Source organism: Procambarus clarkii, chromosome 39 (genome assembly GCF_040958095.1).
Source record: "Procambarus clarkii isolate CNS0578487 chromosome 39, FALCON_Pclarkii_2.0, whole genome shotgun sequence".
NCBI classification, from domain to species: Eukaryota; Metazoa; Arthropoda; class Malacostraca; order Decapoda; family Cambaridae; genus Procambarus; species Procambarus clarkii.
In genome coordinates this window covers 13,726,243-13,746,689 of record NC_091188.1, presented here as the reverse complement: position 1 = coordinate 13,746,689, position 20,447 = coordinate 13,726,243, and the positions used below count along the sequence as shown (strand labels likewise).

Sequence of the window (20,447 nt, the reverse complement as noted above, 5' to 3'; positions counted from 1 at the left end):
ACACTACCACACACTGCCCCACTACACACCACCACACTACACTGTTCTGTTTACTGTTCCTGATATATGTAAATGATCTCCCAGAGGAAATAGATTCGTTCCTCTCAATGTTTGTGGACAATGCAAAAATTATGAGGAGGATTAAAACAGAGGAAGATAGTATGAGGCTACAAGATGACCTAAACAAACTGAATGAATGGTCCAACAAATAGCTACTAAAGTTCAACCCAAGTAAATGTAAGGTAATGAAACTAGGGGAAGGGAATAGGAGACTGTTACGAACCCGGATCCAGCGTCCGAGCACGGAGCAGTGACGACCGCGCCATCTGTGAAAAGCTCCCGAAACCCCCACCAAATGGACGACGACACCTGGTGAGGACAAGGTGTACTGGCCACAAGAGCCAGTTTCCAGTCCGGTTCAGCTCACAGCACAGCCGCCGCTGACCTCTGGTGAGGTGGTGCTCAGACTACAACGCCATCTATGGAGTGGATATGTCGGCCGTTTGTGCCTGAGCCCGTAAGTGAGGTGTTTTAGTGTGTCCCAGTTATTGATGACGTGTCTGCTTACAGAGTCGACCTGGGACTGCTGTGATGGAAGTTGAGTCAGTCTACCCAAGGCAGCCGTCCCCATACCTTGTGCTTTGCTGCAGCAGCTGTGAGTCGGCCCCCGGATGAACACTGTGGTGTTACCCTGCCTGTGATACGGCAGTGAAGGATCGTCGTACCCGGGACCGACTGCTGGAGACGATTAACCACTGGGGTATTGAGGACAGGAGAGTGATTTGTGGTATCACACGAGGCTCCTGACTAGGGCGCTACCCTAGTATCGCTCGTGGAGTGGCCTGACCAGCATTGCTGATCCGGAACCTGCTAGCAGACCTGCTGGACTTGTGGTTGACGGCCTCCACGGCGGTGCCCCAGTGGAACTGTGTTTTGGCTGGCCCTGTGTCTGGGGTAGACTCAGCTTGATCGAAGGATTCGTCAAGAGACCACGAAAGCACCGAGGACTTGGCACCGAGAGGATCCAGCGTCTTCAGGAGAAGACGACCATGTATATACTTCCCCTGCGTAGTGTTAATACCCCTCCCCCTGTGTAACTTTTATATATTACTTATTGGTGAAGGTAATTATAAGCTTAAGTTTTTGCCTTTCTTTCCCTTCCCCTTTTATTTTACTTGCGTCACGGATCTCATCCCTTGAAAGCCACTACTGGCTTGGGGCCGGATACAACTTCCTCTAATAACATCAGAGTACGAACCCAGTTGCGACCCGAGAGGGCCGTAACAGAGACCAGACACTGGATACAGAATGGGAGATGACATCCTTCACGAGACGAACAGAGAAAGACATAGGGGTTGATATCACACCAAACCTGTCTCATGAAGCCCACATCAAAAGAATAACATTGGCGGGATATGCGAGGCTGGCTAACATCAGAACTGCCTTCAGAAACTTGTGTAAGGAATCTTTCAGAACCTTGTATACTAGGTATGTAAGGTCCCAGGAGTATGCAGCCTCAGCATGGAGCCCGTACCTTGTCAAGTACCAGACGAAACTGGAAAAAGTTCAGAGGTATGTCATTAGGCTAGTTCCAGAACTAAGAAGCACGAGTTACGAGGAAAGGCAGAGGGAACTGCACCTCACGTCACTGGAAGACAGGAGAGCTCGTCGAGACATGATCACCACATACTGTACAAGATTCTTAGGGGAATTGACAGGGTAGAAAAAATGGATTATTTAACAAAAGTGGTACACGCACAAGGGGGGGACAGATGGAAGCCGAGTACCTAAATGAGCCAGAGACATTAGAAAGAACTTTTTCAGTGTCAGAGTAGTCAGTAAATGGAATGCACTAGGAAGTGATGTGGAGGAGGTTGACTCCATACACACTTTCAAATGTAGATATGATAGAGCCTAGTAGGCCCAGGAATCTGTACACCTGTTGACTGACGGATGAGAGGCAGGACAAGAGAGCCAATGCTCAACCCCCACAAGCACAACTAAGTGAATACACTGTGGCCCCCCCCCACACCAACACACTGTGCCGCCCCCCCACACCACCACATTATGCCCACCACACCACCACACTGTGCCTCCCCCACACACCACCTCACTGTGGCCCCCCCCCCCACACACACCACCACCACACTGTGCCCCCCCCCACACACACCATCACACTGTGCCTCCCCCACACACCACCACACTGTGCCCCCCACACTACCACCATCACCACACTGTGCCCCCACACCTAGTGTATGCCACTAGGCTAGTCCCAGAACTAAGAGGCTGCGTGAAATGCACCTCACGAAACTGGAAGACAGAAGAGTAAGGGGAGACATGATCACTACCTACCTACAAATTTTGCCGGCTTTTGAGAGCTGGCAAAATTCTGAGGAATTGACATGGTAGATACACTGTTTAACACAGGTGGTACGCGAACAACGGGACACAGGTGGAAACCGAGTACCCAAATGAGCCACAGCTGAGGCACCTGACAGCTGAGTGGACAGCACTTCGGATTAGTAGTCCTGAGGTTCCCGGTTCGATCCCTGGTGGAGGTGAAGACAAATGGGCAAAATGTTTCTTTCACCCTGATGCGTCTATTACCTAGCAATAAATAGGTACCTGGGAGTTAGACAGCTGCTACAGGCTGCTTCCTGGGGGGGGGGAGGAGGGGTGTAAACAAAAGGAGGCCTGGTCGAGGACCGGGCCGGGAATGCTAAACCCCGAAATCATCTCAAGATTACCTTTTTTACCTCGAGAAGATTACAGGGACGTTAGAAAGAACTTTTTCAGAGACAGTGTTGTTAACAGATGGAATGCTCTAGGAAGTGATGTGGTGGAGGCTGACTCCATACACAGTTTCAAATGGAGATATGATAGAGCCCAGTAGGCTCAGGAACCTGTACACCAGTTGACTGACAGTCGAGAGGCGGGACAACTAGGTGAGTACACCACCACCACACCATGCCCCCCCACACCACACTGTGCCCCCTCCCCCCCACACCACCACACTGTGCCCCCTCCCCCCACACCACCACACTGTGGCCCCTCCCCCACACCACCACACTGTGGGGGCCTCGTAGCCTGGTGGATAGCGCGCAGGACTCGTAATTCTGTGGCGCGGGTTCGATTCCTGCACGAGGCAGAAACAAATGGGCAAAGTTTCTTTCACCCTAAGTGCCCCTGTTACCTAGCAGTAAATAGGTACCTGGGAGTTAGTCAGCTGTCACGGGCTGCTTCCTGGGGGGTGTGTGTGTGTGTGGTGTGGAGAGAAAAAAAAAAAAAAAAAAAAAAAAAAAAAAAAAAAAAAAAAAAAGTAGTAAACAGTTGATTGACAGTTGAGAGGCGGGCCGAAAGAGCAAAGCTAAACCCCCGTAAAAACACAACACAACTAGTAAACACTGTGGCCCCTCCCCCACACCACCACACTGTGGCCCCTCCCCCACACCACCACACTGTGGCCCCTCCCCCACACCACCACACTGTGGCCCCTCCCCCACACCACCACACTGTGGCCCCTCCCCCACACCACCACACTGTGGCCCCTCCCCCACACCACCACACTGTGGCCCCTCCCCCACACCACCACACTGTGGCCCCTCCCCCACACCACCACACTGTGGCCCCTCCCCCACACCACCACACTGTGGCCCCTCCCCCACACCACCACACTGTGGCCCCTCCCCCACACCACCACACTGTGCCCCCTCCCCCACACCACCACACTGTGCCCCCTCCCCCACACCACCACACTGTGCCCCCTCCCCCACACCACCACACTGTACCCCCTCCCCCACACCACCACACTGTGCCCCCTCCCCCACACCACCACACTGTGCCCCCGCCCCCACACCACCACACTGTGCCCCCTCCCCCACACCACCACACTGTGCCCCCTCCCCCACACCACCACACTGTGCCCCCTCCCCCACACCACCACACTGTGCCCCCTCCCCCACACCACCACACTGTGCCCCCTCCCCCACACCACCACACTGTGCCCCCTCCCCCACACCACCACACTGTGCCCCCTCCCCCACACCACCACACTGTGCCCCCTCCCCCACACCACCACACTGTGCCCCCTCCCCCACACCACCACACTGTGCCCCCTCCCCCACACCACCACACTGTGCCCCCTCCCCCACACCACCACACTGTGCCTCCCCCACACCACCACACTGTGCCTCCCCCACACCACCACAGTGCCCCCTCCCCCACACCACCACACTGTGGCCCCCAAACCAACACTGCACCCCCATTACACACAGAGATCACAGCAATGTGATGCATCAAATGAACAAATCCACAAACCCTGGTTTGTGCCTCGGAGAGGCTACAGGATCCAGTAAGTTCAGTAGAACTTCGGTTTCAACTGTTTTACCCTGTCGTAGCTCAGTCGATTAAGGCAGTGTCTGGGATGCTCCTGGACGCAGGTTCGAATCCTCGTCTCGGCCCTTGTGGATTTGTTCACTGTACCCCCACACCATCACCACACTTCATCTAGTAGTAATCCTTTCTAGGACAAATAACATTTGGCAAAAATTACATAACAAGTAAGCTTAAGTGTGCATTTGATTATTAATTAAGCATCTTGTAAATATAAAAAAATAGCCAGCAAGAGAGCAAAATTCTGCACGAGGCATAAAAGAATCAATAACTTGTGCGTACATTACCTGATTACCAGATGTCTTGACAAAGGTGGCCTTTACATTGCCCCCAGAGCAACCAGCACTAACTCCAGTTAGCTGAATGGGAAGGTGGCCACCCTTGCCACCCATCACCTTTATCATCTGTGGCTGACCACCTGTAAGGAAAATACGAAACCAATCAGTATATTAAAAACATTTGTTACTTTGCTAGACATGTGGCCCAAAATTTGTAAGCCTTGTGAAAATAATACAATGGCACATTGCAACAGATTAAGAAGCTGCATCAATACTTTCACAGAATCAAGTATCAGAGGCAAGTCCTACATAGTACAATGATTAAATCACACACATTTACAAAGTAATCTAACTTGTCCTCAGAGAAGTATCATCTAAAGAGCTTTCATTCAGATACTGTACATATATTATTTCTATACTGTAATAACACCAAATAATATAGCTATTGTACTGATATTTTCAAACATATTCAATGATAATCATGCTTCTTGGCAAGTCTGCCAAGAACACTGTTGCTAATACATACAGCAATCACATTACACTGTATTATAGTAGACTGTACCCTCCAAAATCCAAGTCTCCATATAATGGATCTCTAAATGGACCAAGCCCACCCATCAAGTACGTCCAGGTATGTCCTATGATAATCATATTTGTCAACAAAATATCCTATTTTGGATGGGGTCAATGTCAAATCCTGAATGCTAATTTAATCAGTGGTGATATCTGACTCCTGTTAGGAGGGAGAGAGCATTTACAGAAATGCAAGGAGCTAAACATACGGACACCTTACACAAGGTACTCCTGTCCTTATAAGTGATTACCAATGCTCAATAGTGTACACAGCTTTACACTGCACAGCACTGCAACCATGGGTTACAAGTCTAGCTGAGGGAATACCTTTCTCTCACATCCTTCAAATTGTCCTAGATAAAACAAGTGCTTGGTGCACCATGTGTGGCAAGTGGAATTCAACGTGAATAAATGCCATGTTATGGAATGTGGAAATGTTTTTTAAAGAACTCAAAGAAAGATCTAGGGATATACAGTGTACCAGAAGCACACCTGGAGAGGGTCTCAGGAGTTCTTCTACTCCCCAAGCCCAGCCTGAGGCCAGGCTCGACTTGTGATAATTTGGTCCAATAGGCTGTTGCTTGGAACGGCCTGCAAGTTCAAATATCTTGAGGTTATCTTGAGATGATTTTGGGGCTTAGCGTCCCCGCGGCCCAGTCCTCGACCAGGCCTCCTTTTTGTTACACTCCCCCCAGGAAGCAGCCCGTAGCAGCTGTTTAACTCCAAGGTACCTATTTACTGCTAGGTAACAGGGGCATCAGGGTGAAAGATACATTTTGCCCATTTGTCTCCGCCTCCACTGGGGATCGAACCCAGAACCTCAGGACTATGAATCTGAAGCGCTGTCCACCCAGCTGTCAGGTGCCCTGAAGCAAGGAAGCTTCTATCCACTACATTCCAGTTGGTCTGGCACTTCTTGCAAGATTAGTTCCAGATAGCACACTGTCACCAGAACACACAAAAAACATTGTGCGAGGAGCATATACTGCATTTTCCAACCTCAGAATCACATTTAATGACATGGATTGTGAAATACTAAAGAAACTGTTCATAACGTTTGAGAGAACAGAACTGGTTTACGCACCAGTTGTATTGTGCCCATATCTCAAGAAGCACATCAATATAAGGAAAAGATCCAAAAGCATGTTACAAAATGGCTTCCAGAACTGAAAAATTAAGTTATGAAGAGAGGCTTCAGACATCAAATGTCAAAGCTAAACAACAAAAGAAAGAGGCAATGTGATCACCACTTACAAAATAATAATAACAGGAACCAACCACATTGACAAGGAGGAATTCCTGAAATCGGCAACCTCAAGAACAAGAGGACACAGATTGAAACCATGGAAACAAAGGTGCCAAAAAAATATTAGAAAGTTTTCTTTTGCAAAGAGAGTGGTAGATGGTTGGAACATGTTATTAAGAAAGTAGTGGAGGCCAAAATCATCAGTAGTTTCAAAATGTTATATGACAGTGCTGGGAAAATGGGATACCATTAGCTTAGTTACAGGACACAATCCTGTAACTACACTTAGGTAATTACACACTAGCTAGTTGCTACATCAATGTGCTTCAGGGAAATCCAATTGCCTATGTACTGCAGAACAGTTCGATCACCATGAGCAGTGTTCGAAGCAAAAAATTTTAGGGAATTTGAAAAATAGCTGAAATAAAACAAATATGCAAAAGTGAATGAAAAATTTGGATCAGTTGTAATTTAAGACAAAAGAAGTTGAAAAACAAAAATGGCCACTGCCTTAAGGAAGGACAACAACAAATGTGTATTTCAAGGATTTCTCTGTGGAAAAAATAATGAAAGGTAGTTTTCTTGGAAGGTTAGTCAATATTGAGGATTAGTTAAAAAATTATGAAGAAAAAATCTTAAATTAGAACAAGAAAATTAAATAGGAGATGAATTTGAAGAGGAAAACTAATACATTTGGAGTAGATCTCAGTGCATTTCTTCTAGCCAGCCAAAACAATGTGTTAGGCAAGAATATGCCAAGTGAAACCATAAGGACAACTCAATTAGAGGAGGTTATTAAAGGACTGGAAAGTGCAAGGAGGAAGTAAAAGAAACATGTGCAAGCTGTAAAAGAGAAAAACAATCAATCAAATAAGTATGTTTTGAAAGGTAAAAACAGAAATAAGCAGCAAGAAACAGACATTAGGTAAGCAATTAGGAAAGGACTGCTTATCAGCAGTAAATGTGTACAGAACACTGTAGATATAAACAAGTCCATAATTTTCAGGTGTAAAAAATGAGGAATACTATCTAAGGTGGTCAGAGCAACATAAGAGTTAAAAGTCATCAAGAAAATAGTACACAGTATTTAGGTGAAGGCAGCACAACAAATTAAGATGTTAATGATTTCAGGAGGATAGGCATATATAAAAAAGATAAGAAGTGTCCCCAAAGGGTGACATTTAATGAACTGAAACTTATGTCAGAAGCACTTAAGATACCCAGGAAAGTGCTAAATACCTGTAATGAAAACTATGATCAGAAAACTATGGTCAGTAACATGAGATTTTTCAAGGGCAGAGAAGCTAAAAACTGAACCTAAAGGAAGCAAAATGTCTAAACGAGGGTAGGAACGAAGAAGATTTTTATTACTACAAGGTGAAAGGAATTGGGGAAGCCGGTGAAATGGTACACAAAAGCATACCAACAAAATCATTACAGGAAGAGGGAGTAAAGGACAAAGGGAGTGGGAAAATGTTCCTCAAAATGGTATATACTGTACTAACTTGGAGTAGGATAAAAATATTGGAGCTGATGAATATAATACAGCTCAACATGTTAGAAATTGTTGCACTAACAATGACAAAACTTGAGGATAATATTTCAAATGCAGTCATATTCATAAGTAGCTATGTACTAAATTTGGAGAGAGAAAATATTTGAAAAAGTGGAGTTGTCATGCTGGTGAAAGATCCCCTGAAGGTAAGAGTATCAAGATTTGACAATGGTATTGAGATTTGTAATCAGAATCATAAGACTTATAAATACCTACATTCCACCAACAAGCAACAAAGGAGGAGCTGAAATATGGGAAACTTAGCAAGCTCTTTAATGAATTTGACTGGAAAGATTTATTGTTTGGCAAAGAAATACACACGATGTATGGTAAAATTTGTAGGATATATGATGAAGGTACAATAAAATTTATACAAAGACAGAGAAATAGAACTAAGAAGCAGGATTGGTTCAATGTAAATTGTGAGAAAACCAAAAAAACAAAAATATGGAATCAGCAAAGGAAGAGGCCTAGCCCTTAAAGCCAACTATACAAACAAGCAACAAACACAGGCACTCAGTATAGTGTGGAGGGAGAGCTTGGACACAGGGGAGATACCAGATGTGCTTAAAGCAGCAGACATTGCCCCTCTACACAAGGGTGGTAGCAAAGCATTGGCAAAGAATTATAGACCAGTTGCACTAACGTCCCACATAATAAAAGTATTTGAGAGAGTGATCAGGAGTCGGGTCACTAGATTCATGGTAACCAATGACCTCCACAATCCAGGCCAACATGGATTTAGAGCAGGAAGATCATGCCTCTCACAGCTACTTTACCACCTATGACAAAATCACCGAGGCATTAGAGGAAAAACATAATGCAGATGTCGTATACACAGATTTTGCAATGGCATTCGACAATTGTGACCTTGGAGTGATTGCACACAAAATGAGGTCAATGGGTATAACTGGTAAAGTTGGATGCTGGATACTCAATTTCCTGTCGAACAGAACACAAAGAGTAACAGTCAATCAAGTAAAATCGAGTCCGAGCGCAGTTGAAAGCTCTGTACCTCTAGGTGCAGTCCTTGCACCACTGCTGTTCCTTATTCTCATATCAGATATAGACAAAAATACATGTCACAGCTTCGTGTCATCCTTTGCAGATGATACAAAAATCAGCATGAAAATTACCTCTGCTGAAGACATTGATAAACTACAAACAGATATTAATAAAGTTTTCGATTGGGCAGCAGAAAATAACATGATGTTTAACGGTGATAAATTCCAGGTACTCAGATACGGCAAAAATGAGGATCTTAAACATAATACAGGGTACAAACCACAATCGAATCTGCCCATAGTAGGAAAACAGCATGTCAAGGATTTGGGAATAATGATGTCCGACGACCTAACGTTTAGGGAGCATAACCAAGCAAGTAAAATGCCAGAAAAATTTCAAGTCAGCCAGAAAAATGATTGGATGGATTACGAGAACTATCAAATCCAGAGATCCCATCACAATGGTTGTACAGCTGTACTCTTCAAGTCACACGTGTTGTCCCGCCTCGAGTACTGCTCAGTACTCACTTCCCTCTTCAGAGCAGGAGAGATTGCTGAAATATAGGGAATACAGAGAACATATACGGCACGCACAGACACAATAAAGCACCTAAATTATTGGGATCGTCTCAAAGCTCTCCAAATGTACTCACTAGAAAGGAGAGGAGAGAGATACCAAATAATATACAGTACACATGGAAAATACTGGAGGGACGGGTCCCAAATCTGCACAGTAAAATAACGTACTAGAGTGAACGACATGGAAGAAAATGCAGAATAGAACCAGTGAAGAGCAGAGGTGCCATGGGCACAATCAGAGAACACTGTATGAACATCAGAGGTCCACGGTTGTTCAACGTCCTACCAGTGAGCATCAGAAATATTACAGGAACAACTGTGGACATCTTCAAGAGGAAACTAGATTGTTTCCTTCAAGGAGTGCCGAACCAACTGGGCTGTGGTGGATATGTGAGCCTGCGGGCCGGTCCAAGCAACAGCCTGGTGGACCAAACTCTCACAAGTCAAGTCTGACCTCAGGCCGGGCTTGGGGAATAGAACTCCTCCCAGAACCCCATCAACCAGGTATCAACCAGGTATCAAACAACTACACAACAGTAAGAGGATGCACAGAAAGAAATTCAAGCAAGGGATTGCAGGTAAGTGTAAAACAGAACTAGGCTTAGTCTATAAATGTTAAAAAGTAAATCGCAGGGAAAGGATAAAATTCAGAATTTGAAAATGGGGAACAGATTCATGGAGAATGAAAAGTTAATTTGCATAAAACACTAAATGAACAGTTTTCAAGTGAGCTTGTGCAAAATTTAGCTTTCAGAGAACCAGACAATACAAATTTCAGAGAATAACAGTCACAGAGGTGTCTCAAGGCAAAGTGGGAAAAATGCTCCAGGATCTAGGTAGAAACTTGGCAGTTTGCCCAGATAGTTTAACCTTGGGTTCTGAGAGAATGAACATCTTGGTTGGGCATGCCACTTCAATTGATTTTTCCTGTCATCTGTGTGTACAGGAGTCTTGGCAGATAAATGGAAAAGGGCACAGTTCCAATTTACAAAACAGTAGCAGGGAAGATTCCCTTAATTATAGACCAATACCATTGACAAGCCTGATAGTCAAAATGATAGAAAAAATTAAAACCAAATGGACAAAACATCCAGAGAAGTTATAAAATAACAGTATGATTTTTGAACAGGATGATTCTGTGTAACAAATTTATTAAGTTTCTATGAAAAAGCAAAGAGATTTTACAGGAAAGCGACTAGGTTGACTGCATCTATCTGCCTCTAGAAAAGGCCATAGACAGTCCCACATAAGACATTGTTCTGGAAACGAACACACTGGAGGGGTGACTTGGAGACTACTGACATCGATGAAAATTTTTCTAACCGACAGAAAAATAGGGGCAGTAATTAGAGGCAATGTATGGCTGTCCCCTGTTAGGCAGCCAGTGTATATAAAAATGTTAGGATTGTATTGAGACATTCCCCCAATGGGTTGAATTACTGGATACAATTACCGCATAACGTGGTGGAGGTGGGGTCTCTCGATTGTTTCAAGCATGGGTTGGACATGTATATATTCACCTAGTTGTGCTTGCGGGGGTTGAGCTTTGCTCTTTCGGCCCGCCTCTCAACTGTCAATCAACTGTTACTAACTACTATTTTTTTTCCCCCACACCACACACACCCCAGGAAGCAGCCCATGACAGCTGACTAACTCCCAGGTACCTATTTACTGCTAAGTAATGGGGGCATCAGGGTGAAAGAAACTCTGCCCATTGTTTCTCGCCGACGCCCGGAATCAAACCCAGGACCACAGGATCACGCGTCCAGTGTTCTGTCCACTCAGCCACCAACCCCTATAAGGTGCCCCACCGGCACCCCACAAGGTGCCAGTGCTCTTATGTGTTAATGTTCTTATGTTACACATGTTCTATGTTAAGTCGTACACAAGACGATTCGCCAAAGGATTTTGAAACCTAACTCCTAGGTACTCGTTTACTGCTAGGATTAACGAAGATAAGTTAAAGCTCATGCGCTACGGAAAAAATGAAAATATAAAAACGGAAACCACGTACAAAATGCAGTCAAATCATAACATAGAACGAAAAGGCTATGTAAAGGATTTGGGTGTACAGGTACTTATGTCGGAAGACCTTACCTTTAAAGAACACAATAAAGTAGCCTTCACAACTCCAAGAAAAATGACAGGTTGGATAACGAGACCCTTTCACACTAGATGCTATACCGATGATGATACTTTTCAAGACGCTAGTGTTCTCTAGAGTGGAATACTGCTGTACAATGACAGCCCCTTTCAAAGCTAGAGAAATTGCTGACCTGGGGAGCGTGCAGAGATCCTTTACTGCTAGAATCCACTCAGTAAAACATCTAAACTATTGGGACAGACTAAAAAGCCTAAATCTGTATTTTCTTGAGCACAGGCGGGAGAGATACATAATAATTTACACATGGAGGACCTGGTCCCAAACCTGTACACAGAAATAACATCACATGAGACCACAAGGTATGGCAGGATGTGCAGAATGCCCCCGTTGAAAAGCAGAGGTGCAACAGGTACTCTGAGAGAGAACTATCAACGGAGGCCCGAGACTGTTCAACACGCTTCCACTACACATAGGGGGCATAACTGGCCAACCCCTCACAGTGTTCAAGAGTGAACTTGACAAACACCTCCAAAGGATACCTGATCAACCAGGCTGTGACATATGTAAGGCTGCAAGCAGCTGCGTCCAACAGCCTGTTTGACCAGTCCAGCAACGAGGCCTGGTCGGCGACCGGGCCATAGGGTCGCTAAGCCCCGAAATCACCTCAAGGTAACCTCAAGGTAGGTGAACAGAGGCATTAGGTGATAGCAAATGCACCCAACCATTTGTCTCTCACCCTGAGCTTGAAACAGGAATTCCCGACTGTTAAGTCCGACTGTACTGTACTATGGGATAGTATCGAATGTGGAATAGGAGAAATAAAACCACACCCCCCCTACAAATTACTTACTGTGAAAAAGCTTTAAAGATTTATGATAATGAAATCTAGGAGCATACTACTTAGAAAACCTCACAAACCATGCCCCTATCATCATCTTGCTTTGTGATTTCAACTTAAGGCATCTAAAATTTAAAAATGTGGCTAACACATTACTGTTATAGTTGAGAGAAACCCAGGAAGCAGTCTGAATGAAGTGTCACACAAATTACCTACTTGCAGATGTGTGACAGATTTGCTTTAAACCAGCAAATAGAGCCAACTAGGAAAGAAAACACCCTAGACCTTACTTTTACAAACAACGATGAACTGATTAGGAACTATGATTACAAATACTTGTTACTTAAATTACAACCTAATCGAAGTTCATACAAGCATAGGCAATAGACCTGTGCAGCCACTCTCAAATCCAAGGAGGAGAATTCAGCAGTTTCAATTTTAATAAACTGATTAACTGGGAATGAAAAAACCAAGACCTTGCAGATATATGCTGGGAAGAACTAAATACAAACTTAAGGCAGTGCTTCAAGAAAACAGGCACAGCAGCACTAGAAATATGTAGAGGGTACATTCTGTACCACAATGAAGAGATGATTATGTAAACTGGAACGAGAATGACATTCCCTCTGTAGGCGAAGAAAAAAATAACGAAACATCTCAAATGCTCCACTAATCCAACAATGAGGAAGGCTATGCAAGGAAATTGAAATTATTGAGCTCAAGCTGCAAGAATCATATAAAATTCAAGAGAGGCAAAGGACAGTAAAAGCCCATAAGTGAAATAGAGGAATCCAAAATACTTTTTCTTCCTGTGCAAAAACTAGAACAAAAACTGCATCCAGCATTGGACCCTTGTCCAAAGACGATGAAACATTCACAGATGACAACAAAGACATTTGTGAAATACTGAAGCTTCAGTACGATTCTGTTTTCAGTGAACCCCTAAACATATTGAAGATCAATGATCCAAATGAATTCATGAATGTGACACCAACATCGAGCCTACGTATCAGATGTCACCCTAACCCAACTGGACTTTGAAGTAGCCACTGACAGCATGACCATGCACTTTGAACTAGACACAGACTCCTGGAATTCTATATTCGCCAAGAAGTGCATAACACTACTGTACTATCACAGGCTCTAATATCTTGTGTAGACAAAGCCTAGATATGTACTGGTGTCATCCCTGACATACTTGAAACTGCAGAGAACTTAACACTATGTGCCACTTAACAAAGGAAGTAGTAAAGCAGATGCAAAAAAGTATAGACCAATACTATAGCTCTAACTTCATACATGATCTTTGAAAGTGCCATGTACAGTAAGAATACAAATCACATGGAATCACAAACTCTGCATAACCCCAGGCAACATGGGTTAAGAACAGGGCGGCTCCTGCCTTTCACCATCGCTAGATCACTATGACATGGCCTTAGGTCCCATGGTAGACAAGTAAAATGTAATATACACAGACTTTGCACAAGCTTTCGACAACTGTGACCATGGTGTTATTGCTTACAAAATGCACTCAAAAGGAATTACTGGTAAAGTAGGGATATCGATCTTTAACTTCCTAAGGAACAAAGCGCAGAGTGTAATTGTTAAAGTAAAATCCTGATCATCCTTCGTAAAAAGATCAAGTCCCCCTAAGGAACCGTACTTGCTCCGGTACTTTATCTCATTTGCATATCAGACAAGAATACGAACTATAGTACTGTATCATTTGCAGATAACACTAGGATGTTCATGCAAGTGGACAATATAGAGGACATGGCAAACCTCCAATCTGGTGTAAATCAGGACTTTCAATGGGCCACATAATATGATGTTTAATGAAAACAGGTTCCAGCTTCTGCACTACGGAAAAATTAAAATATAAAAACTAAAACCATATATAAAATGTAATCAACTCACACTATAGAAGGAAAATGCAAAATTAACATATATTCTCCCCCCCCCCCTCCATCTCTTCTTTTTTCCCATACCCACATCCTCTCTTCCCGCCATTTTTATTGCCCCTCTCCTCTCCTCCAACCTTAAACAGACAGACATTTGTATTTATTTATACAGATGGAGTACCTGGCTGCACCCGGGCCTCTTCCTCACATTCCAACTGACCCTGTCATCCCCCATTCCCTTCGTCTTCCCCCCTCTCCTCCTCCTCACAATTTATTATTAAACACTGAAATTATACAGGTCTTTCAGATTTCTTATATCTTTTTTTCCTTTTTCTTTTCTTTGTCCCTCCCACTTCTATCACCCCACTCCACCTTCTCTCGGGCAATGTAGTACAGTATTAAGAAGCATTGAAACAATTGTATGGGTTTCACAGAAAATATATCACTATCAAACCTCGACCGCGACCAGGCCGCGGGGACATCGAGCCCTGAAATCCTCGCAAGGTATCACTAAAAACTCCACAGGAATTACACCACATTTTTCACTCGACTTTACAAAAATCACCTGGGGGTCTATAATTGCTAATATTTCCTAACTCAACTTTTAATTTGGTTCTGATCCAAACCAGCCTACATCTGTTCCGTACCCAAGACCATTCCCCCCTACACATTTGAGTGACTAATAGTATAGATAGATATAATATATAGTGTAGATAAACAGTGACGTATTTGATATTGTTTGCACTTTCTTGAGATTGCACTTTCTCCAAAGGGTCTGAAAAAAACTTGGTATAGAATACTCCTAGCATCAGTCACTGTCTTGTATATTTACACAATGTAAACTATGTCAGTACAATTATCAACACAAGAGTTCAAGGCAGCAACACCAATTTATTCATACAACTGCATTTTTATGATCTACTAAATTGTTTTTCAGGGGAGGATAGTTGAAAAGGTGACAACCTGAATCCAAAACATTTTGGTTGGTGGCCGTTCAAACAACTATTATGGCCCTAACTCACTCTTACAAAGAGCAGTCAATGCCTATATATAACACCAGTAGTACTGTATACTACTGGTGATAAAGTACTAATGCCAGATACCTCAAGGAAAAAATATAGGAAGTAAACATTTTATAACTAATTTATGCACAAGTCTAGGTGACAAAACATTGTTTTTATGGTCAGAAGAAACCAGCTATGCAGCAGGATGAAGCCATCAGCAATTCTATTGCAACAAGCTAAATGACCTCTGGGAGAACCAATCCCAGAAGTCTGTTCAATATTAAACAGGAGCTCAAAAGAGCAATAATCCTAGAACAAGAAAAAATGTAAGGTAAGAAATGTTAAATCACCTAATTCTAGACCAGAAAAAAAACTGACAAACATCACTCATAATAATTTATAATTTATTGTGTCAGGGGGCAGGTAGCCAGAGTGTATTTACATGTTAGGCTTTTATAGAGATCCCCTCCCAAAGTCAAATTATTAACTCACTCCCCCCTCCCCCCCCCCACCAGATGAAACCCAAAAAAAAAGCTAACTCCTGGGTACCTACTTACTGCTAAGCAAACAGGCACATTAGATGATAGGAAATGTGTCCAACCATTTCCAATCTGCCCAGAATTCTCAATTGTGAATCAAGAACAAACCCGACTGTACTGCACAGATCTAAATTGCAGGATAGAGCCCTAAAGCGCTCTTGAGAGTTGTGCTATTTTTGTTTAACTAGGCTATTTTTAATGTTTTTAAATGTTTTCATCACTGTTTTGAAATGAAAAATGGTTGAATTTGGAAACATTTTGACATTACCTGAACATTTATAAAAACAAAAAATATGTCCTTGACAATTGCACTATGGAGTTTTTGCCAAAACCAGGTGTACAGTGCAGTGGCTAAATGACTAATATGAATGGTGTTTGTCAGGTTCTTTTCTGGTCTATGATTAAGTGGCTTCATTAATAACATTTCTCATTACACTACCTTACATTTTCCTTCTTATTCTTCCAAAATACTCTACTGTTGAGCTACTGTTTAATATTGAAAATTGTATGATCTTGCATATAGGGCATAACAATATGCACCACAACTATCAAATCAACACTACCACCTTGCAACAATTTGAAGGAAAAGGCCTAGAAATCAAAATCCATCAGTTCTGCACAACAAATGGAAACTGCATTAAAAAAAAATGTTAACTAAACTCCAGGAATAGTCAAACGAACCTTTGATTAAGAAAAAGGGAGAGGCTATTCAACTGCACATATCTCTGGAGATCTCATCTTCAGAAGGACATATCTGCTTATTGAAAGAATAATGCAGAACAATAAAAATCATCCCAGAACTAAGTTGACTCATATCAGTAAAGGTTAAGGGCCACAGGTTTATGATTGCAAACTAAATCTGATAGGGGAAATCTCACTGAAACTTAAAATACTTAAATTAGAGGATATTCATTCAGACCACTTCCTTATAAGGTCACATGTAATACATACAAGGGTTAACAGCTTCAAGCTCAACAAGCTACAATGTAGGTCAGAAATCAGGAGAAGCTTTTCTCCATAGATTCCATAGATTTTCCATAGATTCATAAACCCTTGGAACCACATACTAGCCAAAGCCAAAAATACCAAGACATTACTGCAGTTTAAAGTCCAGGTGGAAAAAATTCTCAGGAACTTTTGACAAGCTTTGGGGACCTTTGACAAGCAAACAGCTTCCTGTCCCTATCGTAGCCATTAGGTAGATGGTGGCCTCAGGTAAATATTCACCCTGTGCAAGGATACAGAACATTCAAAGTTACCTGTGAATTGTATCCATTGTTGATTTACTGTCCAGTGGGGCCAACCCCATTCACTCCCACTGCTAGATGTGTATTGCTAGAAGCAGACTTGTGCAGATATTGGTACATTTATCAGTGAATTGGATTTCAACAGAGGAAGACTGTATTTAACCCTCTGTCACCTTTGCTGACATACAAAACAAAAAAAACTTTACAAAATGATAAATTTACAGTATATTAAAAACTATATTTTTGTTTTGTTTTGTGCACATACGTCAGTTGCTTAATTTAGAACCTGTACTTGAGGTCGATCTCGAATCCATTGTTGATGTGATGACTTATATTGAATTTTGTAACTAGCTCATCAATATTGTAACTTGCTTAGCTAAATGAATTGTGGGGTTCAGTCCCTGAGCCCATTATGTGCCTCTGTAACCCTTTCCACTACCGCCCACAAGATGGGTATGGGGTGCATAATAAATGAACTAAACTAACTTTTGTGCACATCAAGATAGTGATATATGTGGGGGTCATTGGGTCCATTGATTCATAATGTAATTACCTAGCTCAGCAAGGTGGGAGTGAGGACTGATGTTCAAATTACAATAGATGGCTTATTTGTTCACAGTTTTGCTTTAGCTTACACAATGTGTGGAATTATTAACACGTACGATAATTAACAATCAGAGAGTACCATATACAGGCCTGCTATGTACTACGTACACCTATGTTGCATGTGAATACCTTCGTGGCACAGACCAAAGAAGTGTCTTGCAACCTTCGCTGCTATTCTGTCTGGTCATGCAGATCAAAAATAGATCAAATACTGGCGAGAAATGCCAAGTTATGAACTGATGATAACCACAACATATTAGAACTTAACTATCCTAAAGTAAGCAATTGCGATAACTTATTTCATGTGTTTAGTTTAACTATTACAGTAGCTGCATTATATCCACATTTACATAATTTGTATAAAAACTGATGATAGTAATTAAAATGATGCCAACAACACCCTGGGAGATCAACATATGACAATAACCGCACTTTACGGCTCAACTGGGCTCTTGCAACAAACCTAGTCACTGCCAAAATTTACCCCTTACTTGATATGGAAGTCCTGCACAGAAACTTTATGACCTTCTTGGACTCCAATTTCACAGCACTTTAGTGGCAACAGCTAAACTAGAACTGTGTTAGTAAGGTGCTCAAATAACTGTGTGGTCAACACTATGTATCTACTTATCCAAGACACATCAGTAAACCAAGAATCTATTCTCTCATTCTTTCTTGTATTATATGGAAAAGTCGACTTGAAACAGCTTTTCAAGTAGTGAGTACATGAGCCTGCTTAAAGTGCAGGCTGATTTTATATTCAAATAATTGATGTATCTAATATAATTTCTAGTATTTACAGAGTAAAACATTTGCAGAAAACGTCATGAGACAAAACTACTCAAGTTACACAGCCAGTGAAACATCCTATTATGACTCTTCTACCTTGGCAACCATTACTGAATCCTGGTCTAACTTAAAATCTTCAGTTTTCTATTATGAGCCAGACTTATGGAGTGAGTTAATACCCGCTCCACCAGTTACCCAGATGGACTCCTTATGGAGACCCACAAGTTACCAAGCTGCTCCACTACACACAAGCACACATCACCAACACACACTAGTACCAACCACAATGTGATCACATCCAATATAAAACTAAGAGTATCATTGTGCAAGCTGGCCATCAGTTGACAAGTGTAGAGCAGGCAGTGAAGACCTTGACAGTGACTCTCCACACTACCTCCTATTATTACCACCACCTCACTCCTCCAGATATTGATTTACACGCCTCCACTACTTCCTACACGTTACCTAACCCTCCTTCAGTATATCACTGCAGGAAAACAATTGTTCTTTAGACACAAAACCCTCACATGACGAGATCATTTATTTGAAAGTTCCGGGCTCACCAGGAAGAAGGGCACATTTTAGAACAGCTAATTTGACACTGCCACTCACAATAACGTTGCAGTGAGAGAGAGTGCAGCTTCCACATGCATTCAATACATCTCTAATAATGCCCAGCTGGTTATTACCCTCCCGCGATGCCCGTATTAACATGAAAAACGGTTGAGACGGAGGGCAGAGTGTGTGGGCCGCGCCGACACCTCCACCGCCACTCACCATTTGGGTCTGGGATCAGCAGTGTTGTGATATTCTGCTGGTTTTGTGTCATCCTGGCCTGCTCGATAATTCCCGCTAGTCTGGCACGTCTTCAACAGTTTAAATAATGCTTGCAATTTGGCGTAATCTAGGCACAGAAAAACAACAACAAATCGTCCACCGACATCAGATTCCTAAAATGGCGAGTTCATCACTCCCTTTTCGGACAGTTCATCTGCCTCGTATGGTCTACATTTTGATATAGTATTGATTTGACACGATTTCGCATACATTCAGTTATGACCAACTATTGTCAAATTACTCAGATAACGAGATACGAGCCAAAAAATGTGAGCATTCTCGCAGACTCTTCCTGTGGAGAGTAGCTATATGATCTTGGCGGTGGGCACAAAGCTCGCCCGCTGATTGGTCAATACATGTCACGTGGTACACACCGGAACGAAACGACAGGTTCACACATGAAAACATGAATTTTCTCCTAGAAAAACGATCAAACCAACCCCGATATTAACAAGGAAGCAAAAATAGGGTTCATAGATCTCGTACTAAGAGAGGAAACATTAAGAGTGCTGCATAAATGTATTTTTAGGCCAATTCCACTAATCCCGCCAGTAGTGAGTTGTCCAGCGGGCCAGGAACGGTCCATCTGGCCAGCCAATCAGCGAACATTCCTTGTGCCTCCGCTGGTGGCGGGAAAAGCCATTTCGTAGCAGACGTTGTACTCTGCATGCAATTTTCTTATTTTCTTCTATTGAATGGATAAATGGAATAGAAGAAGAAGAATAAATTTTGACACACTATCGACTGCTAAAGGCATTAATCTTAAATTGTTAATTTTTTTAATTACTTTAAATATTTACCAATTTGTATAAAAATGTGATATTTCTAAATATCACATTCATTACATTATACTATTTTTTATTGTAAGGTTAATTATTAAATCGATTTGTAATTCCTATTTCAGATATTGTTAATGCATTTGCTTTGTATTGTTTCATATAGTATGTTGTGAACT

At 42.6% G+C, this 20,447-nt stretch overlaps 1 protein-coding gene across 2 annotated transcripts in view; it reads right to left on the bottom strand.

The window, feature by feature from the left end:
- Window positions 1–19,835, bottom strand: part of Dp (transcription factor Dp) — a 131,363-nt gene extending 111,528 nt beyond the window's left edge. Inside the window, exons 1-2 of one of the 2 annotated variants that reach the window (XM_045746068.2) lie at window positions 19,433–19,835; window positions 4,680–4,810 (exon numbers count right to left, since the gene is read on the bottom strand). In XM_045746068.2, the coding sequence (XP_045602024.1) occupies window positions 4,680–4,810; window positions 19,433–19,484 (183 nt within the window). In that variant the 5' untranslated portion in view covers window positions 19,485–19,835. Of the gene's footprint in view, window positions 1–4,679; window positions 4,811–19,267; window positions 19,393–19,432 lie in introns of those variants that run through there. The other variant, XM_045746070.2, reaches the window with a different exon arrangement.
- Between the last annotated feature and the right edge of the window lie 612 nt (window positions 19,836–20,447).